This window comes from Balaenoptera borealis (assembly GCF_965194805.1).
Source record: "Balaenoptera borealis genome assembly, chromosome: 9".
Classification (NCBI taxonomy): Eukaryota; Metazoa; Chordata; class Mammalia; order Artiodactyla; family Balaenopteridae; genus Balaenoptera; species Balaenoptera borealis.
In genome coordinates this window covers 108,281,093-108,308,467 of record NC_138873.1, presented here as the reverse complement: position 1 = coordinate 108,308,467, position 27,375 = coordinate 108,281,093, and the positions used below count along the sequence as shown (strand labels likewise).

The following is a 27,375-nucleotide window of genomic DNA, read 5'->3' as shown; positions in this document are numbered from 1 at the left end:
AGGTTTTACCAGGGGAACTCCCGTGGTTATGAACAAACAAGTAGCCATTTCAACCTAAAGCAATTTATTATTGGAACATATTAACATCTCTTAATTTTCTAGAAAAATATAAAAGAGGTTCTTGTGGTAGAGAAGTAAATATTTCCGTGCATTCTTAAAACTGCATAATACTCTTAAAATTCTTTTCTATCTAATATATAAAATTTGGCTAAATTGAATTAAAAAGAATGAAATGATGCCATTTGCAGCAACATGGATGGACCTAGACATTATCATACTAAATGAAGTCAGAAAAAGAAAGACAAATACCATACGATATCACTTATATGTGGAATCTAAAATATGACACAAATGAACATATCTACAAAAGAGAAACAGACTCACAGACATAGAGAACAGACTTGTGGTTGCCAAGGCGGAGGAGGGGTGAGGGAGGGATGGATTGGGAGTTTGGGGTGAGCAGATGCAAACTATTATATGTAGAATAGATAAACAACAAGATCCTTCTGTATAGCACAGGGAACAATATTCAATATCCTGTGATAAACCATAATGGAAAAGGATATGAAAAAGAATGTATATATGTATAATTGAATCACTCTGCTGTACAGCAGAAGTTAACACAACATTGTAAATCAACTATACTTCAATAAAATAAATGTTAAAAATAAAAATAAAATAAAACTTGGCTAAATTGTATGATTTTAAAATTTTAAGGCTTCCCTGGTGGTGCAGTGGTTAAGAATCTGCCTGCCAATGCAGGAGATATGGGTTTGAGCCGTGGTCCGGGAAGATCCCACATGCCGCAGAGCAACTAAGCCCGTGGGCCACAACTACTGAGCCCACGCTCTAGAGCCTGCGAGCCACAACTACTGAGCCTGCGTGCTCAGACAGTGTAGCTTTTCTGAGAGGAGCTGTGGGCTTTGAGTCCTGTAGCCTATGCTCGAATGATAGGAGGGACACAGCTCAGTTTCTTCTTGGGTCAAGGCAAGAGCAAAGTGTAGCTTTTCCTTGCACTGTGTATCTCTCCAGCAAGCTTCAGGAAGGCAAGATGAGACCTACACTTTTCCACCAGTGCAATCCCAGAGCTTAATAAAGTTCTCAGTCCATAGTAAGCTCAGTAAATGTTGAATAGAAGGGTGAGCTCTGGACTAGACTGAATTCATTTCAGTGACTTATTGAATGCTACCTCTTATTCACCCTAAGTGGAACAGAAAATTCCGGGAACCCCTAAAATACTTATACAGTAAGCCACAACTTTTATTTGTAATTGTTACAAGTTTTCAGTTAAAAACACAAAACTTAACAAAAATTTTAAGTATAATACCCAATGCTACTAAAGAAGTTGGGTAATATGCAGAAGAGATGGATAAAACAATGATGGAACATAATCAGAAGTATATTACCAAGATGTCTAAAAATGAACTTGTAATTCTACTTTGAAAAAATCAATCTTACGAATTTTTTTGGCTCAACAAATGTTTACTGAATGAAGGGACACGTGAAAAATAAACAAAGGAGGTGATGAGTAAGTGGTGAGTCTTAACTGGTCTCTCTAGCCAGAAAAACAGAGGGAACAACTTTCCTGTATGTGGTAGTGTTATTTATAATAATAAAAAGCTGACGGTAGTGTGAAGGTCCATGTAGAAAAGACATGCCCACGGGGTGAATCATTCAACAGGAGCAAAGACCAGGGCTAATGATGCTGTGATACACACAGCAGCTTTCCCCATATTTAGGAATATTTCCAAGGGAACTGTTAAGGTCCAGAGAACTTTAAAATCTCCTACAAAACGCTATACATCTTCTAAATATTTAGAAGGATTGCTGAGGTTTATTATGTATTACAAAACACAAATGAAAAGGGCTTCTACCAGCTCTTTTCTTCCATGTAAAGCCATGAAACTAAAGAGCCCTTTGCTTCCAGAAAGCAACCACCAGTTTAATGAAAGGGACAGAGAGACGACTCCTCTTCAATGGAGATTTATTTGTTTGTAACAAAAGCAAAGGGGACCATATCTATCAGCTATGCCACTGTTTCTAGCTACACTATCCAAGCTCATAAAATCTTAGTAATCTGTGTTGATTATTTTTTCGCACATAGTCTCATTTCCCCCCATTCTTGGGAACTGCTTCAGCTGCAAAAGCCACCCACTCACACGTATCATCCTAAATCAGAGACGCTACAGACTAGACTACAGACTACAGCCCTCCCTTCCCCCCTCTTTTCATGAATGGGCCGCGAATGGGCCATAGCACGCCAATCTGCTGAACTCAACAGGGCCTCAGAAGCCTTCTCAACACAGTATTCCAGATAGACATAGAACCTGAGAGATAAGGCTCTTTACCATCCTTGAATTCAATAATAAGTCAGGAATTCACTTTTCTGTGACATTTTAAATTTATTTATTCAACTACTAACACACTTTTATTTAAAAACCTGTTTATATACAAGCAACCAGTGAAACATAAGAATTATGTTATACCAAGAAAATAAGGTGCTCCATACCATATGTATGTTCTGTGTATGTTTTCTCTCAAAACTTCACCATTTTGCCCTGATCATTGCCAAAAGACAATTTAAAGATAATCAGAGTATGATCATCTGGGATATTGCTCTCAATCTGTAGAGAAATAATTATTTCTTTCACATAACCAGAGATACTTGTAGATACAAGAAGCTGAGAAAATTTCCTCTAAAAAGATGCTAATTCTAGAAAACTGGTTAGCATGCCACCCAGAATCTTTTAAAGCACCCAAATACTTACCATTTGCTATCCTAAGGAATACTAAAGAATGGACATGAAGAGAAAAGAAAACCAAACATAGAAACCTTGTCAGATGTTCCCTGAGCCTGTGCCACCTTTTTGGGTACAACAGTGTTGATCTGAAGGACCCTTGCAAGAGCTGCCTTTGGGTCCTCACATTAAGCCAGGCTCAAGGCACTAAGTGTGCCCAGTGGGTACCTGACCAACAACTCATGAGATCTCTCCCCTCATAAACCTCACCTGGAAGGTGCCAGAACAATAAAAACAAGCTCAGGCACAGAAAGAGTCCCAATTTCCATATAAACTAGCATCTGCCTTTTCCCATGCTGATTCTGCAAGATGGCTCATTTACAAATATATAAATAGCTGCAACTTTACTCCAGTCTCATTGAAAAATCAGAATGGCATCATGTGAGAGAAGCATCCTAGCATCCTTGGCTCACGGAGCGAAATGTAAGTGGAGCTGGGCCAAGCTACTTGACACTCGCTAGTCAGCTTAACCAGATCCCCTCCAGTTTCCTGCAGTGGAGGGACCGGGTTCTGCTGACAGAGCCTGAGACTTCATGCACATCAATTGCCCGGCACTCACACCGTGATTTAGAGCCAGAGGTCGGAAAATAAATTTCAAGTAGTACCTAATATTTATTATCATACGTATTCAAAAGAGAATGGCAATGTCTAAATGTGGCAGGAAGTTTTCCAATGTAGCTACTTAAAATTCGCTACGTCTTCTTATACACAGGCTCAATGAATTTTCAAAGATTGTCTCTCCAGTACTCTAGCCACCTGGCCAGACTTAGAGGGGTTTAAATCATCAGGAAAAGGGCGAGAGAGAAAATACATTTTAATTTTTGGAAGGGAATTTATTGCCTTGCTTAAATTCATTAATTAAAGTTATCTACTGGTAGTTAAGAAACATCTAAACCAATATATATGAAATATAGATGAGATACATGTTGACTTTTCTTTGCTGCATATGAATACCCAAATAGGAAGCTGTCAAGCCCTGAGGGTTTAATGCCTGCATGTGAAGCCACCTTCAGGCTTAAGACGCCCACAATAGCATAGGTCTGTACAGTGACATCTGCTGAAGTTCTCCACCAGACAAATCGCCCATTACATCCCCTGGTATCAAATTACCCTCTTCCTTAGCCCTCTGATTTCTTAGCAATTACTGAGCAGTTTACTTTTAAGGAACCATATCATTAAACTAAAAGTATCTAAAGTATCACAAAATAGAAAGTTTAAAAGAAACTTTGCTCAGGGAGTTAGGAACTTGGTTTATACAGTGCACCTAAGGATAGGCAACGAGATAATTAATGCTATTTCCCTTTGAGAATTTCAATGCTGAGATTCTCAACAACCCTGTCTGGTAACTTAAATATTAGAATACCCATCAGGAAGTGAAAACATCCATGTATGTTTTCACACAAAAACATCTGTGTTGCATATTAAATCAAACAGAATTTGACGCTTTATTCATTGCAGTGTATTCACACCCTGGAATGTTCATCTTGGACTCAAAGGCTGAATATCAGGACCATATACGGTATATTTGCCTCCCTGATGACTCAAGCTTTCTGAATTACTATTGATCCATCCTCCAATTACATATAGCCAACCATATGGGGAATTATTATTGCCTTGTATAATTGCTGACAAATTGTCAGTATTTAAATGGCAAGTCATTATTCTTAATCTCATATTTATCAGAAGAAAAAGTATAGTAAAGATAACAAACCAACAATTAAAAAAAAACCCTTCAGTAAATTCATTTTGAAATGAAATGAGTAACAAGACCAAAAACAAAGCTTTTCTTTACTATATACTCTATACAATATATAAAATGAATATACAATAAGGGTTAAGTTCTTTTATTTTAATTTACCATGGAGCTTATCTATATGCATGAAGCATGTGGAAATAAATATAATAAATATCACTCTTTTGTCTCTAAGTCTACATTGTGTCTTATGTTTAAAATTCACATTTTAAAATCTAATTTTGGTTATGTCTATTTAAACATAAATAATATTTCTTCAAAAACAAATTTACTTACTATTCTGTAAAGATTATGCCTCTATCTATACATGTAAATTTACGCTATAGAACAAGATCAGTTTGTAAAGATTACTAAAAACCACAAAGAATCAAACAACACATTTACCACAGCTTTCAAGTGATTGTGTTACTGTCAACAAGATTTTTTTTTTTAAACAAATTATTTGGAATCTCTTTAGAAAGTAGTTTATGTTGTATTATTAAAATGTAGAGAAAGGGCTTCCCTGGTGGCGCAGTGGTTAAGAATCCACCTGCCAGTGCAGGGGACATGGGTTTGATCCCTGGCCCAGGAAGATCTCACATGCCACGGAGCAACTAAGACCGTGCGCCACCACTACTGAGCCCACGAGCCACAACTACTGAAGCCCACGCACCTAGAGCCCGTGCTCCGCAACAAGAGAAGCAACCGCATTGAGAAGTCCTTGCAACGCAATGAAGAGTAGACCTCTCTCGCCGCAACTAGAGAAAGCCCGCACGCAGCAACGAAGACCCAACGCAGCCAAAAATAAATAAATTAAATAAAAATAAATAAATTTTTTAAAGATGTAGAGAAAAATTATTATTTTACTTACATGGTGTCTCTAATAAGAAGTGAACTTCCCAATTTGAAGCAAGTTTTATCACCTTCACAAAACACACGTCTCAGAGAAAAGCGCTCTCCTAGGTCAAAACCTGAGAAATGTGACAAATGACTTAATCCAGCAGTTTTATTAAATTTAGTAAATTCACAGAGATACCGACTTTTAAATAGGATTTTTTGTAGTCCTTATCTGTAGACTGACTTATTTCAAGTTAAATCTGCTCTTTGTGGGATCAGCAACATTTCTTGATTTCTTTTTCCTCTGTTTAGGATATAGGAGGATGAAATATATGTCAAAAGATTCAAGTATTAATTTTCTTTGGCCTAGGAATTATTCTAAATAAGTAATCAGAGTAGTTTATTGTAGCAGCTCTGATAGCTAAAGACAGAGAATTAGTTAAGTAAAAAATACTACAGCCATTCAATTGAAATCTAAGCAGCCTTTTAAAAGAAATCGTGCTTTAGAAAAATATATGTTGATGTGGGGAAATGCTCGGATTTCAAATGCAGTATATGTATTAGGATTACGTGTGCGTATGTGGGTGGGGGAAGGGTGGGAGAGAAAACGGGGGATGAAAGGAAAAAAGAGAAAGAGAAAGATAAGAATGTTGCAAAAAGGGAATCATGACTGTATTTGGGTAGTGAGATCTTCTTTCTCATACATTTTCTTTTCTTTTTTTCAAATTTTCTACAATGGATACAACTTCTAAAATTTTAAATAACTTTTGTTCTCCAAGAGGTTGAGTTGTTGGTGGTCCTAGATTAAATGATGTAGAATTCTGCGCTCAGAAATTTTTGTACATCATTTGACTTCTTTGCTTTTAATTTTTTAGTATTGGTGTTATCTTAAATTACAACGTGAAGGAGTCACCTACAATACACTACGTGTTTGGTGATAATTTTACACAAAAATGTTTCTTTGTGAAGAACTGTAATGCTTACCTGCAACTTCAACTTTATCTCTGTAGTCTGGTGTAAACTGGTGTCCCTCTTTCCTCAGTATAGGACATTGTTTTCCTATTAAAAGAAAAAAGGTATTGAGAATTTTCACTACATCGTCTATCATTTTTCTCAAATAAATTTGAATCATACGATACAATCAGAAATGTAAGATAAAATGGAAAGAAATTAAACCGCTTTTTTAAATTTCTTTTAAATAAGGATAAGAGTATTACCCACCTCACAGTGTGTTCGTGAGGAATACACGTGGTTATGTATGTGAAGTCCCTGGTACACAGGGAACGCTTGTCAGTGTTAGCTACTGTTTGCTCTCATGTTCTAATTGTCGCTCTGTACTTGACATTAGGAAATTTGCTAGCTTTAATATCGTTAAATTTTCATATTCAAAGTATATCCTAATGTTAGAAGAAGTGACCTACTACTATTTTCACACACCTTGGATTCAGGTTTAGGTATTAGTGATATTAAACTCTAGAGTAGAAGGAGACTGCACTGGACTAAATGTATCCCCCCCTAAATTCATATGCCGAGGTCTTAATCCCTAGTGTGGTGGTATCTGGAGATGGGGCTTTTGGGAGGGAATCAGGTTTGGATGAGGCCATAGGGGTGGAGCCCTGGTGATGGGATGGATGTCCTTACAAAAGGGTGGAGGAACAGGAGCTCTTTCTCTCTCTCTGCCTTGTGAGGAAACCAGGAGGAGGGTTCTCCTCAGAACTTGGTCAGGCTGGCAGCCTGATCTCGGACTTCTAAGCCTCCAGAACTGTGAGACATAAACGTCTGTAGTTTAAGCCTCCAAGCCTATGGTATTCTTGTTAGAGCAGCCTGAACTAAGTTATTAAAATAAAACTAAAAAGCGAAAGCAAAGACCTCTGCCATACCAAAGTGGCCTATAATGAAAAATAAATGAGATAAAAATCATTGAGAAAGTATTAATTATATGCTAAGGCAATTAACTATGTTCAAAGAAATAAAAGATAAAGTTTGCCTCCACTTACAGCGAATTTACATATTCACTGCACCACAACACAGTAATATAGTAATGTACATACATACACTAATTTCTTATTATCTGGGGTTTGTTTAAATTTAATTCAGGCTAGATTCTAGGAAATTAATAGCCAATCCAGATAAAATTGCAGCTAGTTTTTATAATATGCCAAGTGTACAACTGGACAGTTCTTAAGCTAAATTGATGAACTATTTTGGCATCATGCAATCACAACCTTAATTTTCTAAAATGTCTAAAATTCATGTTTGGGTATAATGACCTCAAAGTTTTTATGACAGAGAGGAGATAAACTGCTGAAAACCAAACTGATCTCCTGCTCTATGGAAAGTGGAAACTGTCGGTTCTCCGGGTCAAATGCTCAGCCTCTCAGCCCTTCATTTAACAAATGCATCAAAGACTTCAAGGGTGGTGACAGGGCATCAGCTTAATATATTTAACCAGAAGAATAAATCGGATTATAAATAGTGCTACCACTTAGATTTAAAAACTGCAATCCACACAATTAAAATATATAGCACTGAATATTTTAGAGATTACTTAGTTACTTTGGAAATTCCTGTCTCAGAGATCTTAACATGATTGCAGGTCCTAAATAATAATAAAATTGGGTCTTTTGTAAACACTACACATTTTTTGAGAAAATTGAAATCATACCCATTTTTTATCTGAGTTCATCATCATCTTTATAAAAACCAAGCATCTCATCAAGATCTCTGCACTGAAAACTAGAGAATGTTGCAGAGAGAAATTAAAGTCCTAAATGACTGAGTGGGTTAACCAAGTATTTAGACTGGAAGACTCGGTATTGTTAAGATGTCAATTCTCAATTTTATATCTAGACGTAGTGCAATAACAATTAAAATCCCAACAGGTTGTGTGTGTGTGTGTGTGTGTGTGTGTGTGTGAGTGTGTGTCTGTGTCTGCGAAAACTGCCAAGCTGATTCTCAAATTTAAGGTGAACTCCAAAAAAACTAGAACAGCTAAGGCAAAACTGAAGAAGAACAAGCCTGAGAACATGTACTGTTGGACACCAGGGATTTTTATAACGTGATCTTGGTGCACATATAAATAGATTAATGGGACAGAGAGTCCCAACACAGACCTGTGCACATGTGGTCTCCTTATTTACCACAAAAGGGCCACTGCAATTCGATGGGAAAAGGATGGTCTTTTCAGTCAGTGATTCTGGATCAACTTAATGTCCATGTAGAAAAACACTGGGGGCTTCCCTGGTGGCTCAGTGGTTGAGAGTCCACCTGCCAATGCAGGGGACACGGGTTCGAGCCCTGGTCTGGGAAGATCCCAGGTGCCGCGGAGCAACTAGGCCCGTGAGCCACAATTACTGAGCCTGCACGTCTGGAGCCTGTGCTCCGCAACAAGAGAGACCGCGACAGTGAGAGGCCCGCGCACCGCGATGAGGAGTGGTCCCCACTTGCCCCAACTAGAGAAAGCCCTCGCACAGAAACAAAGACCCAACACAGCCAAAAATAAATAAATAAATAAACAAATACTTTAAAAAAAAGAAAAACACTGGACTATAGCCCTTACCTCAAACCACGCACAGAAATTAATCAGAGATGATCTTAGACCTGAACATGAATGGTAAAACAATAACAAACTACAGAAAAACATAAAATCTTCTTGAACTGAGGGGAGCAAATATTTCTTGATAGGGACACAGAAAACATGAAAGGTTGATAAACTGGACTTCATTAAAATCTTAATAATCACAAGACAACATTAGAAGAGTGAAAAGGCTAGCCACAGACCATTACAATACGTATATCCAATAAAGCATCATATCCAGAGCATACAAAGAATTCTCACCAATCAATGAGGAAAAGATTGAAAACCCTATTTTGAAAATGTGCCTAAAAACTAAGCACTTCACAAAAGAGAATATCCAAAATGCCAACCCGCATATGAAATAGCGCTTAACATCATCAGTGATCAGGGAAATGCAAAGTAAAACCACAATGGTATACCGCTAAATGGCCAAAAATAAAAGAACTGACAGCCTCAAATACTGATGAGGATGTGGAGCAAGAGGAAGACTCCTCTACGTTGCTCGTGGGAGTGAAAATCAGTACAACCATTTTAGAAAATTGTTTGGCAGCATCTCCTAAAGCTAAATATTCATGAACTCTATGACCTGGAAATTCAGTGACCCAAGAGAAATGAGTACAAAAATGGTGTAAATGGCTCTTTTAGAAGAGAATATTCCTTGCAGCATAACTCATAATAATCTAAAACTGGAAACAACCCAAATGTCCATTGACGAGAGGATAAATGAACAAATTGTGGTAAATACAATGAAAAAGCATAGAAAAAAGAATGAACTACTGCTACATGCAACGACCTGGATGAATCTCAGAGACACAACGTTAAGTGGAAAAAAATACCATTCCCCAAAGAACACAAGCTGCAGAATTCCATTTATATGAAGTTCAAGAGATTGCATGACTGATCTATGTCAGAGTACTGATTAGCTTGGTGGGGTGTCAACTGGGAGTAGTTACAGGAAAGCCTTCTGGGGTTATGGAAAGTTCTATATTTGGATCTGAGTGGCAGTTTCACAGATGTGTAGATACATATGCAAAAATGCATTACACTGTGCACCTAAGATTTGTGGACCTCGGTGTGTGTCATACAAAACAGCATGTCTGTGAGAAAACACTTTAAGCTAAAAATAATTTTTGCAAAACAAAACACCAAAATTCTGATCAAATTTTTACAATGACTTTGAATGACTATATGACTGTAGAAAATGAGGTTACCTTTAAATTCTTCACAACATATGTAGGGAAACCCCAGTAGATGATTGGCAAAGCAAATATCCAGACTGCGGAAGGAACTTCCTACTGTGACACTTCGGTAATGAGTGGAAGCTATGTTAGCTTATTGCCAAGTTGGAAACAGTATATATCTTATTTAAATTCTTCTGAGGATCTAATGAATATATGATGATGTCAAAGTAATAAACCTGTCACTTTGAAGTGAAGAAAATTGAACATTTCCAGCAATATTTATGAAAGTATTTCTTCACTAAAGTATTTAGTTTATGAAAATCAAATATAGCTTTATATCTCTAGAATATGTGCTCTGTTATGAAAAGCTGAACAAAACAAATGAAAACTAAATGTTAATTTAAGTGAAGTAAGTCAGACAAAGACAAATATCATGATATCACTTTATATGTGGAATCTAAAAAATGATACAAATGAACTTATTTACAAAACAGAAATAGACTCACAGACATAGAGAACGAACTTATGGCTACCAACGGGGAAACGGGGGGAGGGATAAATTAGAAGTTTGGGATTAACATATACACACTACTATATATATAATAGGTAAACAACAAGGACCTACTATATAGCACAGGGAGTTATACTCAATATCTTGTAATAACCTATAATGGAAAAGAATCTGAAAAAGAATATATATATATTCAATTTTAACTCAATTTTTTTTTAAATTTTTTTATTTATTTATTTTTGGCTGTGTTGGGTCTTCGTTTCTGTGCGAGGGCTTTCTCTAGTTGCGGCAAGCGGGGGCCACTCTTCATCGCGGTGCACGGGTCTCACTATCGCGGCCTCTCTTGTTGCGGAGCACAGGCTCCAGACGCGCAGGCTCAGTAGTTGTGGCTCACGGGCCTAGTTGCTCCGCGGCATGTGAGATCTTCCCAGACCAGGGCTCGAACCCGCGTCCCCTGCATTGGCAGGCAGATTCTCAACCAATGCGCCACCAGGGAAGCCCCCTTAACTCAATTTTATTCAACTTCAATTTAAAGTTTAAAAAACCAACTAAATGTTAATTCTTTGGGGGAAGACTCAAGGCACAATAAGCTGAATGCATGAGTCTCATGGTCCATTGCATAAAAATGGCAACACAGTAGAAGTGGCTATTAAAAGTTGGATATGTTCATTTCTTTAAGCATTGACTCTTGCATTTTAATATAAAGTAAAGCATACTTTTTGTGTAAATGTGCGTGTTATCTTCAAGAACTACTGATAAGACCCAAATATCCAAGCATCCTGTCAGGTAGACAGGAGAATCCCGGCAGCAGTGTCATTTCAAAGGCTCTTGGGAACCTTTCAAAAGTAATTATTAAAACTTCACCACAGGGCTTCCCTGGTGGCGCATACATTTTACAAATGTATGTAATTACATACATTTTACCCTTCTCTCCCTCTAAAAATTAGAAACCTGAGGGCCTAAGAACAAATCATTCAAGAGAACTTATGTGATTTTCCCCCAGATCACATAGTAACTCAATGGCAAAGCTGAAATAAGACTCGTTTCCCATAGTCCAGCTTTTTTCTCTATATTGAACATCCTTCTCAAAAACATGTTCTAAGCAAAATAATAGAGTACCTATGATACTCTCCTCATTCTTTAGTGGAAATATACTTTGTCCACACTCTCAGTTTGAAACACGTGCTTAAAAAAAATCACTTGTTCCCTTAATCTCTAAATCCTTGTGCTTGTTTTCACCTGCTGACTGGGCCTCCTATTATATTGTTAAGCATTCTAGTCTGGAGATTAGATCACGTGTCTTTTAAAACATATTTTTCCCATCATTGTTCTGGTCTTTCTATACCCACTCATATATAAAAGTCTTCAGTTTAATCACGGAAGGCATGTTCAATTCCTTCTTTCTCCTCTCAAATAGCTAAAAAGCCCAGAACAGTTAAATCCATTCTTTTAATTTTCCATTTTTTTCCCTGCTGAGTGAATACCTAAAAGATGTGTGTATTTTGCCGATGCTCATACAGAAAACGGACCAGTCACTCTCTGTGGCCCCAGAGGCCTCTGGCCTTAGGAAAAACCAGGAGTGAAGTCATTCCTTGCGCACCACAAAGGGGAAAAGTCAAAATGAGAGGCATCCTGAAAAATAAATGTATACATGTTCTATTACACCTTTACAATTTGTAGAGGGTTCTTAACATTACTTAAGCTATTAATATACCACTTTACTGACTGCAAAGAAAGGAAATATATCATTTGCCTAGTGGATATATAATTTATATTTTAACTTTGCTAAGTGCACATGTTTCCACACATTTGTACTTAAATGTATCATGAATAACTCAGTATTACAGTATTAAACTACCTGTGAATTAAGGCTTGTTGAGAGGTCTTTAGGGAAGATATGTGACTGAAAGACATAAATTCAGAAGGCTTCCCGTAGGTAGTCCTAGAGGGCAAGGTTTTAGCATCTCCCAAGAGGTCTCAAAGGGCAGCGTCTACTGCCCTGGTGAAGTTTACCGGAGTCCAAGGTCTAGCCTTTGAGCTTGCAGGCTCAGAAATCAGATGTGGACAACACATAAAGCACAGTTGCATTTCTGAGGAGCTCGTGCCCCCTCTCCTCCTCCTCCTCACTCGCTGGACTCCAGTCTCCCGCTCTTTCTCATTGTTCCTCCTACATGCTGAGCACGCCCCTGCCTCGGGGCCTTGGCGCGTGCTGCTTTCCAGGTGATCACGTGCTTCACTCTCTCACTACCTTCCTGTCTCTGCTTAACTGCCCCCCCATGAGGTCAGCCTTCCCTGACCACCCTCTAAATAATGAAACAGCCTCTCCTCCCTTCATACCATGTAGGATTGCCAGATACAGCAAATAAAAACACAGGTGCCCAATGAAATCTGAATGTCAGATAAAGAACAAAAATATTTTTAGTATATGTATTTCTGATGCAATATATGGAGCATACCTATACTAAAATGTTTTCATTATTTGTCCCACTTCAGACTTAACTGGATGGCCGGTATTTCATCTGGCAGCCTCACCCACATGCTCATAGTCTCGGAGGCCAGATAGGGTGGTAACTTAAAGAGGTGACACTGAAGATGGACAAAGGGGAAGGAACTGAGACACCAGAATGAACAGGACGGGGACTTTGCTGGTGGTGCAGTGGTTAAGAATCCACCTGCCAATGCAGGGGACATGGGTTTGAGCCCTGGTCCAGGAAGATCCCACATGCTGTGGAGCAGTTAAGCCCATGCGCCACAACTACTGAGCCTGCGCGCTAGAGCCCGTGAGCCACAACTACTGAAGCCCACGTGCCACAACTACTGAGCCCGTGCACCTAGAGCCTGTGCTCCGCAACAAGAGGGGCCACCGCAATGAGAGGCCCGTGCACCGCAACGAAGAGTAGCCCCCACGCGCCACAACTAGAGAAAGCCCGTGCGCAGCAACGAAGACCCAGTGCAGCCAAAAATAAATAAATAAAATAAATTTTTAAAAAATTTCTTGTAAAAAAAAAAAGAATCAACAGGACGTGATAACAGACTGAACGTAGGGAGGAGGGGGGAGCTGCCTTGCTCAGCTGGGTAACAGGTGAGTTTACTGAAATGAATCAGTAAGAGGAAGAAAAGGAGATTTGAGGAGGAGTGAATTCAGCTGCGGTGGAAAAGAGACAGAAATGTCAAGGTCAAGATGCCATTAGGAAATACCGGTATGGAACGCAAAAGAGGGGCAGGCTGTGAGGTAAATTTGGGAGTGATTGACATACAAACCATACTTAAAGCCACAGGGATGGATGGCGTTACACAGGAGGTAAGGCCTGAAGGGAAGAAGGGCAACAGCTATCTCCTGAGAAATTGCAATATTTCTCTCTCTTGTCCATTTCACCTGCTTTATTTTTTCTATTTCTTCATATCCTCTGGAGTCCACATAACATATTATGGAATTATTATTACCTGTAAAATCACAGTTAAATCTGCCCAGTTTCACAGGCTTTCTGTTTATCACTCTTTTTTTTATCGAGGTATATTTGATGTACAATATTATATGTTTCAGGTGTACAACATAGTGATTCAAAAATTTTAAAGGTTATACTCCATTTATAGTTATTATAAAATATTGGCTGTATTCCCTGTATTGTACAGTATATCCTTGTAGTTTATCTATTTTATACATAATAATTTGTATCTCTTAATCCCCTACCCCTATCCTGCCCCTCCCCTTCCCTCTCCCCACTGGTAACCACTAGTTTGTTCTCTACATCTGTGAGTCTGTTTCTTTTTTGTTATATTCACTAGTTCATTTTATTTTTTAGTTCCACATATAAGCGATAACCTACAGTATTTTTCTTTCTCTGACTTATTTCACACGGCATAACACCCTCCAAGTCTGTCCATGTTGCTGCAAATGGCAAAATTTCATTCTTTTTTATGGCTGAGTAATTTTCCATTGTATATATACACATCTTCTTTGTCCATTCATCTGTTGATGGACATCAGGTTGCTTCCATGTCTTGGCTATTGTAAATAGTGCTGCTGTGAACACTGGGGTGCATGTATCTTTTCAGATTAGTGTTTTTGTTTCTTTCGGGATATATATCCAGGAGTGAGATTGCTGGGTCATGTAGTAGTTCTATTTTTAGTTTTTTGAGGAACCTTATACTGTTCTCCACAGTGACTGCACCAATTTACATTCCCATCAACAGTGCACGAGGTTCCCTTTTCTCCACATCCTCTCCAGCATTTGTTATTTGTGGTCTTTTTGATGATGGCCACTCTGACAGGTATCTATCTTGTTTTCTAACATGCATTAGGAAAATTGTTCTCTTTACCTTTAGTGACAAAACTCATGACACAACATTTGTCTCAAGATCAGGTTTTGGGAAGTTGAAGAGCAGTAATTTACCACAGACATAGAACTTGTTTGTTTTCTTTTCATAAATGGATCCAAATAACAGCCTTTAGGTGTTTTGCTTTTTTTTTTTTAAAGGCTGAAAGACTTCCCATTGACAGAGGCCTTTCATTTAATTGTTACTAGTTGCCCTAGGGACCCCTGTACACTTCATACTTTGCTAATACGTCTGATGAAGGATTACAGAGTATCCTAGGTTGGGAGAAAAACAATGGTTAACAATAAGAGGTTAGCACATTGGACCAGAATATAACAAAAAAATATGGAAAAGTGACCAAACGAGAAAAAAATGGGAACACAGCTATTTTAACAAAGAGGTAACGAGGGGTCACAGAACCTTCACTGCTAATTTTTTATCCAAAACCGTTCCCCCAGAGGAGTATACCAGGTTAGGAGCTATAATCTTTATTTAATAATTGTGAAGCTTTCCTGCACTTTAAAAATGTAGGAGTTACAAAGTACATTTGTCAGCAGTAGGACTCTTACCCGGTACCATACTGAACATGAGGAATTCTTCAAAACACAAAATAAAATTCTCTATATAATAGCATACTTCTACTCTGAGTTTAAGAGTGCAGCGTGTGTCAATTAGTAAAAGCCAAATTTCAGAAGAATCGTTTTTCCTTATAATCAATAGAAAACTAGTTTAAAAGGGTGTATGTGTATAGTTTGGGGCCTAAGTTTATAATCAATTCCATCAAGACACTTAACCTGAAGTTTTACCGTAAGTGAAAGGGATGGCATTCTATTATCTCTTTATTGAGTCTGGCTTTTTTTGCTGCTCTTTCTTACCTTATTTTCTGTTTTTATTATTTTTGATGGTAACTCAGTACTTTTGCCTTAGAACAGGTTAAGGGAAATGCAGGAGAAAGAGGAACCATTATGAGACATAAGCTTCTATCATAGAGAAAAGTTTTAAGAAAGTAATTAAAGCAAGTTTTGAGATGATCTCTGTGATGTATATTTATTAATACAACTCTCTTCCCCACCCTCTTTTGACAACTAAACTGAAACGGCCACATTCAAATTGTTTATCTGCAGTGTGAAAATATGCAAACATGCCTTATGTCATAATCTCAACATAATAGTAAAACTGACGAAAGAATATGGAATAGCTAATTCTGAATAGCTTCAAGATTTTAATATTAAAGGTGTTATCGAATCCCTCCATACTACTCTTGAATTCCATCCCAACTGGGCCAATATTGCAAGCAATCGTTAGGCACAACCATTGGGTTAAGTAAAGCAATTAAAAGACTCGATTTATCCTTCGTGTATTTAAGTTTAACAGCAGATTGTTGACCACTTCACAGACTCCAGAGCTGAAACCCTAGCCTCTCCCTCAGATTTGTTATATTTTATTTTTAGGCTGTAATCACTTCCCTCCGGTAAATGGTTAGTGACCACAGGCGCAGGTCTGCACATGAGGAAACTAAAAAGGGAACTTTGTGCTGTGAATCAGACACACAAGACATGAGAAGAGTCCCTGTCAGGCCAGGCCCGAAATGTTATACTCTTCAATAATCCTCATGACAGCGCTGTGCTGACATTTTCAATGAACGCAAACGATACTTGCAGTTAAGCAATTTCCATGGCACGTTTAGTGTGGGCTGTTTCACAAGCATCTCCTACCAAATGCCCCGATAAAAAACAACTCTTCATTGTTTTTCTTTAGGAATTTCCCTTAGTACTTCAGGTTACGTGAATCTTACTAGAGTTCCAATTAATTTGGAATTCTCACTCTTGGGAAAATCTTTCAGAAAGATTAATTTGGTAGGGTAAATTGGGCCAGAATATATGCATTTCAGTCTTCCCACATAACAATATAACCTGATTAAAGAATTGAGATAGCCAAGCTACAAGAGCAAAACATTCAGGGGAATCCCAAGATGGAGAAGTTTCAGTTACGCAAGGTGATCAGTACTGTTCACAAGATCTATAGCGAACAGTACTGTATACCTAGAAATTTGTTACCAGAGAGGAGCTCATGCTAAGTGCTCTTACCCCTCCCAAAAGAGTTATAAAGTCTAAATAAATAAATAAATGCAACCTGGTAGTGTAAGGTGAAATACAACCAGCTAAGAAAAAAATAATAATAATAAAAAGAAATAGGGCTTCCCTGGTGGCGCAGTGGTTGAGAATCTGCCTGCCAATGCAGGGGACACGGGTTCGAGCCCTGGTCTGGGAAGATCCCACATGCCGTGGAGCAACTAGGCCCGTGAGCCACAACTACTGAGCCTGCGCATCTGGAGCCTGTGCCCCTCAACAAGAGAGGCCGCGATGGTGAGAGACCCGCACACCGCGATGAAGAGAGTGGCCCCCACTTGCCGCAACTAGAGAAAGCCCTCGCACAGAAACGAAGACCCAACACAGCCAAAAATAAAAATAAATAAATAAATAAATAAATAAGCTCATTTGTATCATTAAAAAAAAAAAAAACAAGAAATAGTTAATCATCCCAAAGGTGAGTGTTCCTCTGTTTTCCACAAACATACGGCATTAGATTCACCTGGGGAGCTGGTTAAAGATGTAAATTACTGAATCCCACCCGAGGCTGTCCCTCATCATAGGAATCTCTGGGAGTGGGACTCTGGAATCAGTACCCCAGATGATTCATGCTCACACTAAAATTGGAAAACCATTTATGTAGATCCTTCAAATCATTATCATCAGGAACATTTATTTATTACACACTAGCATGTGCCTAGAAACTGATTCATTCTCCTTTCGAACCAAAAAAGTCCTATTCCCTCTGATTAAGTAGCAAATTGCATTTCCTGCTATGTCTCTTAAAAGGAAGAGATGTAAAAAAGATTCAGAAGAGGGACTTCCCTGGTGGTCCAGTGGGTAAGACTCTGAGCTCCCAATACAGGGGGCCTGGGGCTCGATCCCTGGTCAGGGAACTAGATCCCTCATGCATGCTGCTACTAAGAAGTCTGCATGCCACAACTAAGAGCCCGCATGCTGCAACTAAGAACTGGCATCGCCAAAATAAATAAATGTATATTTTTTTAATTCAGAAGAGTAGCAACATTATCAGAATAAACTCCCTACCCTATGGACTTCTTTTTGCCATGAGTCACGCCCGATTTTTCTGAAAAAAGAGTTTCCCCCAAAAAAGTATGATAGCCACAGGATGTCATTTGTACAGTGTTAGAATATTCAAACTTTCATGTAGATTATTTTATGAAATGTACCTCCTGCCAAATTAGTAAAAAATCATAAAGACTTACAAAACACTCTGAGAGACTCAGATGTGTTATATCTTTATAAGAGATTGTTTTTATTTTATGAGTGCTTCAAACTCAAAAGTCTCTACTAGGGTATGTTTATACCTGTTTAGCAAAAATTCTGAAAGAAACATTCAAAAGAATAAGCACAATAAGACTCATAGTCTCAGGACACATCATCATATGTGACCATGGTCAGAATATATCGTATGTGATCCTTTGCATAGAAGGTGAGTTGAAGTTTCTCTTTGCTCAGCAAATGGCTTTTCAATGTGTCTAGTTCAACTTTGTAATATGAAGTACATCAAGGTCAGTAACTTACGCATACTCAATGTTCAAGAAAAGCCTTCCAAATTAGCCACCGGATCATTTTTAAAAATCAGAGGTGGAAGTGAATGTTTCAAATTGCCTTCAAGTCCTTTGGAAATATTTATGAGGTTGATAACTGAACAGTTGCAAATAAATGTTATCTATTTAGTTCAAAAGGTGCTCTCACAACTGTTAATCTTTTTTTCGCCTCATCTGAGATACTACAAAATTGATATATAATTAAACTACATTTCCTTTTCTATTTCTTATTCTATTTTTCACTTTTCCCTAATTAACATTAGCTATGTCCTTGGTTAATCCTAACTGGGGATGGGTTTCCGTACTTATAATTTGAATAACTTGAAAAACTTCATTTAAAGGGGAAAGGGAAAAATAGACACACACAGAGATGTACATACATATTTATATTTGTAAATATCAGTGAGAGAAAGAAAAGGCTATTTAGACTAATATAATATGCATATAAAAATGTAATTTTAGACATTCTCAATGTGCAATGTGAAGGTCAATGGGGAAAACAATAAATTATTATCTATTTTGTGCTAGTAGATTTATCTATGGCCTCTTCAACCCTAATAAGATTTATTTTAATAATTCTTTAAACTAAAGACTATAAATAACATTTGGAGACTGGACAAGAGGTGGCCTGGATACCTGGCTTGTCCCTGCTCACCACGGAAGTGGAAGCAGGAAGCAGGAGCATAGCTGCCCAGAACCAAAGCTTCCAAGAGCCAGCGGGTGTCATGGCGCCTCAAAACCATGGGATCCAGTGGCCACAGACCTGCAACAGAACAGAATATCTGAATTGAGCTTATTGCATACAGTTCCCTTCATCATTATCTCCAGAAAATCCTCGTCACCAAAGAGAATACAATAGATTTTTACAACATATATAATTATATAATTGGATATCTGATTATATATGTAATTAGACATTATATATTAATATATACCTTATTATGCATGAAAGCCTCTGAAAATATTTTCAGATTAGTTCCTAATTAATTATCAATGTCCATACAGCCTCTTATAACTTAAATTTCTCTTCTTCTAAATTTTTGTAAAGCCACGCTACTTACGATGATTTGTATATATCTTTATTTTTAATCCTGGTAAAATACGCATAACAAAGTTTACCATCTTAACCATTTTTAAGTGTACAGTTCAGTGGCATTCAGTACCTTCACGCTGTATAATCACCACCACCACGCGTCACTTTTCATCCTGCAAAACTGAAACTCTGTATCTATTAAACAGTAACTCCCCATTTCTCCCACCCCAGCCCCTGGCAACCACCATTCTGTTTTCTGTCTCTACAAATTTGACTGCTCTAGGTCACATGCATGTGGAATCACGTTGTATTTATCCTCTTGTGACTTTATTCACCTGGCATACTGTTCTCGAGGTTCAACCATCTTGTAGCATGTGTCAGTATTTTCTTTCTTTTTAAGACTGAATGACATTCCACTGTATGTACATACCACATTTTGTTCGTCCATTCCTCCCCCATTGATGGACGCTGGGTGCTCCCACCTTGTGGCTATTGTGAATAATGATGTTATGAACATGAATGTACAAAAATCCGTTCAAGTCCCTGCTTTCAATGCTTTCCAGAAATGGGATTGCTGGGTCATATGCTAATTCTACTTTTAATTTTCTGAGGAACCGCCATACTGTTTTCCATAGCAGCTGCAACATTTTACATTCCCACCAACAATGCACCATGGTTCCAATTTCTCCAATCCTTGTCAAGATTCTTTATTCTGATTTTTTGTTTTCTTTCAGTTTTTTGTTTTTTTTTAACAGCAGCCATCCTAATGGGTGTAAGATGGTATCTCATTGTGGTTTTGATTTTAATTTCCCTAAGGATTAGTGATGTTGAGCATCTTTTATTAACTATTCGTATATCTTCTTTGGATAAATGTCTATCAAAATACTTTGCCCATTTTTTTTTTTTGGCCTCATGGCATGTGGGATCTTAGCTCCCTGACCAGGGATCGAACCCATGCCCCCTGCACTGGCAGCATGGAGTCTTAACCACTGGACCACCAGAGAGGTCCCCTTTATTTGCCCACTTTTTTAAGCTGGTTGTTTGTTTTGTTTTTGTTGCACTGTAGGAATTCTTTATATATTTTGGATATTAACCCCTTATCAGACATAATGATTTGCAAACTTTTTTTTCATGTTGTGGGTTGTTTTTTCCCTCTGTTAATTGTGTCCTTTGCTACACAGAAGTTTTTATTTTTATGTAGTTTATCTGTTTTTTTTTTTTTGCTTTTGTTACCCTTTCTTTTGGTCATATAAAATGATTTGTATTTTTAAAATAGAATTATAGTATTCACAATTCTATTTTCTCTTCTGAATATTAGTGTTACATATTTTGGCTTAATTTATATCATTACATTTTCTATAAGCCTAACTATGTTTGTTACTGGATTGAATAGTCACTGCTACTGGAGTGATTACTGCACACGTGAAAAGTAATCTTTCCTTCTATTTAAAGAAAAAAATGGATATATGCAATGCCTACCTCATCTGACCCTGCCATTGGCATCATTTTTAACTTTAGTTTGTTACCTCCCATAATTATTTGTCTTTCTGAATGTAGATTACTACTTTTCAGGTATTACAATAAAAGATTCGTTAAAAAGAATCCCTGTAATGAAAAACTTAAACATTACTTAAATTAATTTTTTATATTGAAGTAACTAACATGGAAACAAACTGCAAGTAAAAATATAATGGCCCTCTCAGTGTATTTAACAATTGCAGTATTATTAGAATAGCTATTATAAGAGTATTAAATATACAAATAATGTTGTATTATTTTTTGCCATAATTCAAAGTTTATTCAAGTCAAATATGAAAGAATGCATCACACCAAAGCCTAGATGTTGTCAATAGACACTCTTTAGAAAAAACTAAAGCCACTATCTTTGATATTCTGTATGTGCCAAATACCCTAAGATCAGCATTTTTAAATTAATTCAAGATTTAGATATTTATGGATGAATAGCTAGAAGCAGAAATTGCAATATTAAACCCACATGTGTGGTTCTAAAAATCAAACAGCTGGTTTTATGCCTTATTTCTTTTGAACTCTCTCATCCAGCTACGGTCGTAATCCTCATGTGACTTTGGAAACTTTTCCTAGCAATTATTTCAAGGCAGTTCGTAACTGTTAAAATAATTAATTCTATTTCAAATAAATGAACTCACAAATATGGATCAACTTTCAGAGAGATCCTTGATTGTTTGCATTTTTAACCAAACTGATTTTTTATGAGTTGATAAGTTAGCAGTATAGCACAGTGCTTAAAACTTCATGCCTAGATTCCACCACTTATGAATGAGTTACATGATTTCACCAAGACTTCATTTATTCACCTGAAAACTGAGAATAATACTAGCAATAAATTGTTTAATACCTGGAAAGAGTATAGCACAGGGCATTGAATACAGTAAGTGTTCAAAAAAAGTATCTGCTATTATAATTGTTTGCTCCACATATTCATAAAACATAATTAGTAAAAATTTAGTTATATTTATCTATTCATCCTGAGATTGATAATGATATTTGAACAATGGAGAAATGCCAAAGCATCCTAAAAATTTATGTTCATTGAAGCTTTGGTCCCTGTTTCAGCAACAAAGAACCAGAGAGCTATATAGCCATAAGCATATGAATTCAAACTTGAGGTTTCCCAACTATTTCTTTGAGTCACTTAGAGGATAAAAGTACTTAACTTCACACTCATTTCCTCAAAATGTTTGAAGAATTGATGTTATGGTTAGTTGACTAAATGTTCTAGTTACAAAAGAATTGCCATTCCACCACTCTACTGAAATGTCTCCAGCCAAGTTCAGCCAAACTTGAAAGAAGGATCCTTTTCTCTTTGCATCTAATTCAACTCTCCGTGGCATTTCCAACAGCTGATCACTCCCTCCTTCTTGAAACCCTCAATCTCATTGGCCTCCCTGCCCTCACACTCTCTGGTATTTCCTTCTAATTCCCCTTCTTAGATCTTTTTTCTACCTGATTTCTTAATGGTGGGATCTATGGGTCCTCCTCTCCTCTCTCCTTATAATGTCTCTTAGGTAATCTTACCAATCCTCTCTCGGCTTTAAGCAGTATCTGTCAGATGATGGGTCTAAAATTTACCTCTCCAGTCTAATCCTGGTCTCCGAACTTTAGACTTTGCATCCAGCGGCCTACTCACTATTCCCTCAGAGACATCTATTACTTCGTACAAATCGAATGCTTGGTTCTTAACCACACCTTGTTCCTGTCGTGCTCTTCCCAGTCTCCATGATTAGCCCCCATCAAAGTGCTCCAACTAGACACCCAAGCATCACATGGATTCTTCCGCCTTCCGTACCACCATCTCACACATCCCCGTCAACAAGTCGCATCAGTGTTACCCCAAACACATCTTAAACCCACTAACCATTGCTCTCCACTCCTCTGCCACTAGCCTAGCTCAGGTTGCCCTGGTGTAGACTCCTCCAAAGCTTCCTGATTCCCCATCCACGATGGGCTCCTGACCAAGTTCACTCTCTACATAGCACTAGACAGCTTTCCTTAAAGTCAAGGTTGGATCACGTCACCCCCTATTTCTAACCCTTTAATGGTTTCCCACTGAACTTCGAATATAATCCAAAAGCCTTTCTATGGCCTAGAAGCCCCGAGTAAACTGGCTCCTACCCACCTCTCCTGCTGATGTCCTATTCCTCAAATTCCCTGACTCTTTCCAGCCTCAGGGCTTTTGCACATGCTGTTTCCTCATCCAGGAACATGCTGGGTCCTGTTCATCCTGCAGCCTTCCATGTAAATGTTACTATGTGGAAGAGCCCTTCTCTGACCAATAGATGCCCTGGCCCCGCTCTTCTCTAGCTCAGACTTTTCTGTCTGTACACATGTTTATGGCCCTCACTCAACTCTAAGCTCCTGAGGGCAGTGACTAGGTGTCTTGTCCATCACTGTATCCTGGTGCCTGGCATAGTACCTGGAAAAGCAGGACTCAGTAAATATTCTTTGAATTGAAAAGGAGGAAACTGCCAATTTTTAAATCTTGAGACACAGTGAATTATACTTATGTTTGAATCTGTAGTGACAATAGTTTAATCTTTCAGAATTCTTAAGGCATTTCAGAATCTTATAGTATTTTAAGGGTCATTGTAATGTACGTCCTTTCTTTTTGTATGTTTTGAAAAACGTGTTTGCTATTGGAGGTTTCTGTTGTTTCGATCCTGATTAGACATGTATGCAGCTACGAACGTCTGAAAAAACTTTTTACGGGGTCTCAAAATGAAGCCTTGTTTGTGTTTAAAAACAAAAAAAGACACCTTTCCTAAATATTTTCCCTGTGCCGCCGGCAATTTCAGTGTTGACCCCAACAAAAGTGTCAAGGACAAAACTTCCCTTGAGGTCTTCCTGGACCTCTCTCCCAGAGCCTCCAGACACCTGCTGTCCTCAGGCTGCATCTTTCTGTTCTCCACCCACCTCTGTTGCCCTCCCTGGATTTCTCAATTCTGGGCTTTGTCCACCATCCAAAAATCTCCTTCCTCACTGAAACTTGCCTGTTTTCTCTCCTGTCCCCTCAGATCCCAGCTCGTGACTATCAAGATAGTTTTACAAATGAATCCAAGCCAGTGTTATCACAGTGTAATGGGTTGTTCTTTCCAGGTAAGATTTCAACTTTAACCTTCAATACTTTACCAACTGAGTGACTGATGGAGAACCTCTGGATCATATATGTAGATGCTGAGGTTTCTTAGGGCCCCCAAATCACTTTTTTCCAGACTTCTACAAAGATGGCTCTTGATGCATTTTAAGAAGGATATGGAGATTGCTGGCAACATACTTGGTCTCATTTTCTGAAGCAGAATTTCTTTTATATATGATATTTTATTTAATATTCGTAATAAGTTGAGAGGCAGGCATGCCTGCTCCTAACGTTAGCAGGGTACAGGGCAAGAGATCCGCATTCCGTATGTCTAAATATTTAGAAGTTAAAAATAAAGCTAATGAAACTGATAAGAAGTATATATTTTCTCCTTTCATCTTGACAAATAAACTTTCACAAAGACCTAAAAGCCAAGGTCACGTGTAAAATTGAACAGAGCAGGCTGCAAGGCATGCAGTAGCCTCTGGCCTAGGCGAAGCTCCTCCCTTACCGTTTCCCATTCCTGGCTCCATCTGCACCATGAGGGGCCTCACTCACGCATGTGGGGACATGCCAGTAGGCCCAAGCTTTGTCCACAGCACCTGCAAACATCTCTCCTTGACCACCCCTTGGGCTTAGGATTGTTCACACCAGTGGCTTGGTCCGTCCCTGGGAAGATGGACCCAAGGAAGAGGTGTCCAGATCCTGCAAGATGACTAAAGGTCATTTGGTCAGGGAATGTCAGGACCGTGGATTCCCACAGCCTAGTTTAGAAGCTCTGGCTTTGTGTGGGCAGGTCCCCTTACCCCTGTGGACCCTTACCGCTGAAAGCAGGTGCACCGACAGAGCAAGACCTTCTCAAGTGTAGAGCCCAGAGCAGGGACCTTCTTGCCCGGTACAGACATGAAGCATTAAAGCTCATAGAGAGGATCCCAGAGCCTGGGGTTCAAGTTTAGGTCTGCTTGACTAAAAATCCTCTGCTGTTACCCCATGATGTTTACTATCAGGATATGGGACAGACCTATCACATCCCTATAAGCTTCCTTTTCAAATTTCAGCTAATCTCCATCAAGATTCGAGCCAGACCCTCCACAGTTCCTTCCCAGTACGAAAGTCACCATCGTGAGTGTGCCTGGCACTGGCCACCTTGAGCAGACAACACTCCTGGGGACCAGGAACCCTCTAAGGTCATCCAGACAGCCCTGCCTACAGCTGGATTCTCATTGTCTTAACAGCAAAGAGAAGTCAGCTGCCTGAAGGCTGGCCTCTGACCTCTACCGAAACCCATTATTCTCACCATCCTTTGCCAACCAGAATATCTGTGGAGGCTGGTTGGGCTTAGGGAATTTTAAAGAGCCACTGTCCTTTAAACTTCTTTAATCCAGTTCTTGAAATCTTAGATGGCAACTATAAAAACTGAGAATATTTGAATTAGGACATAGATTTTAAAAATTTTCTTATTTATGTATATTTGTGTACAGAGACCACAGAGAGGACAGAAAGGAATATTGGGAAATCTTAATCTTTCATCCCATCGACAGGATGTGGTCCTACTATGTGCACTGTGGACACCAAAGCAGTGAGCCAAACAGTCCCTGGGTCACTCTGGTCAGGGAGATGGCGAACAAACAGACACATACGTCATCTTTTAGAGACAGACACTAGGAAGCAAAGGAACGCAGAATCAGCAGACAGAATGACGGAATGGGGGCTGCCTAGATAAGATGCTCGGGGGCCATCTCAAAGGAAACCAAGCCAGGGCTTCCCTGGTGGCACAGTGGTTGAGAATCTGCCTGCCAATGCAGAGGATATGGGTTCGAGCCCTGGTCTGGGAAGATCCCACATGCCGCGGAGCAACTGGGCCCGTGAGCCACAATTACTGAGCCTGCGCGTCTGGAGCCTGTGCTCCGCAACAAGAGAGGCCACGATAATGAGAGGCCCGCGCACCGCGATGAAGAATGGCCCCCGCTTGCCGCAACTAGAGAAAGCCCTCACACAGAAACGAAGACCCAACACAGCCATAAAAATAAATAAATAAATAAACCCAAAGTTTAAAAAAAAAAAAAAGGAAACCAAGCCAAATCTGCCTACAGAACATGAATAATTTGACTCTATGCCATCAAATAGTTAATAATGCTCATTCTGCATCTCTGAAATTTGGTCTTAGGTAAAGGGGCAGAGCATTAGATCTAATACCAAAAAGAAAATAACATGTGAAAGATAAGTGAAAGGAGAAAATAGAAAGGCAACATTGATTCGCTTTACGTAAGCTGTTAAACGAGCAACACATGTCGACTTTATAAAATAGGCTTGAGTTGTTAAACGGCTGAAAGAACCCATGTTTTCAGAATATTCATTATAAAAAGAAATGCCATGTGAGTGGGTAGAAGGTTGATTTTTAAATCAAACCTCCTTGACTACCCTCCAATGTGCCTGTACATAACTCCACCAAGGAAATCTGGCCATACTGTTATGAAGTGACACATCTTGTAAATAAGCAAAAGCAACAGGTGTTACACATCTGTTCTTTTACCAATCTTTAGAATCTATCTTTAGTGAAGCTATAATAGAGTCTATAAACTATTGTAAAAAATTGGCTGGAAAGTCATGCCTATGCAGTTAAAAATCCAAGCCCACAACAGGAAAAAAAAAATCTTCAAGAGCTTAGGACTCCATCTAGCATTATTTCATAATTTTGCTATTGACCGTAATCATGAAGTTGAAGTTATTCTGCAAGGTCTTTTGCAGCTTCAGCAATGTTTCTGCCCTTCTTATATTCTACAGAAACCTCTTGATTTTTATCTTTTAATTACAGGCATCATCTTTAACTTAGGAATCCAGGCTAGAAATGTCAAAATCATCTTGAATTCATTCTTCATCCCCCCTATAAAATCTCTTTCAAAATCTATCAAATCTACTTTTGAAATGTTTTTTGAATCCATACCAACTTCCCCATCCTCACAAAAGCTGCCTTAGTTCACCTCCCTACAATTTCGAATCTGGAAAAGTACAATTGACTCCAATAATCTCCTCTCCTCCAGGACTGTTCCCTGGAGCTCCATCTCCCTACTGCCCAGGAATTCTATTTCTAAAGCAAAGACCTGGCTTTCGTGT

General features: G+C 38.5%; 1 protein-coding gene across 3 annotated transcripts in view; it reads right to left on the bottom strand.

The window, feature by feature from the left end:
- The window catches only part of COL19A1 (collagen type XIX alpha 1 chain), a 374,472-nt gene that overhangs the window by 342,846 nt on the left and 4,251 nt on the right, over positions 1-27,375 (bottom strand). For all 3 annotated transcript variants that reach the window (XM_082405049.1, XM_082405048.1, XM_082405047.1), the window contains exons 2-4: positions 19,250-19,376; positions 6,352-6,426; positions 5,402-5,501 (exon numbers count right to left, since the gene is read on the bottom strand). In XM_082405049.1, coding sequence (XP_082261175.1) covers positions 5,402-5,501; positions 6,352-6,426; positions 19,250-19,340 — 266 coding nt within the window. In that variant the 5' untranslated portion in view covers positions 19,341-19,376. The remainder of the gene's footprint in view (positions 1-5,401; positions 5,502-6,351; positions 6,427-19,249; positions 19,377-27,375) is intronic.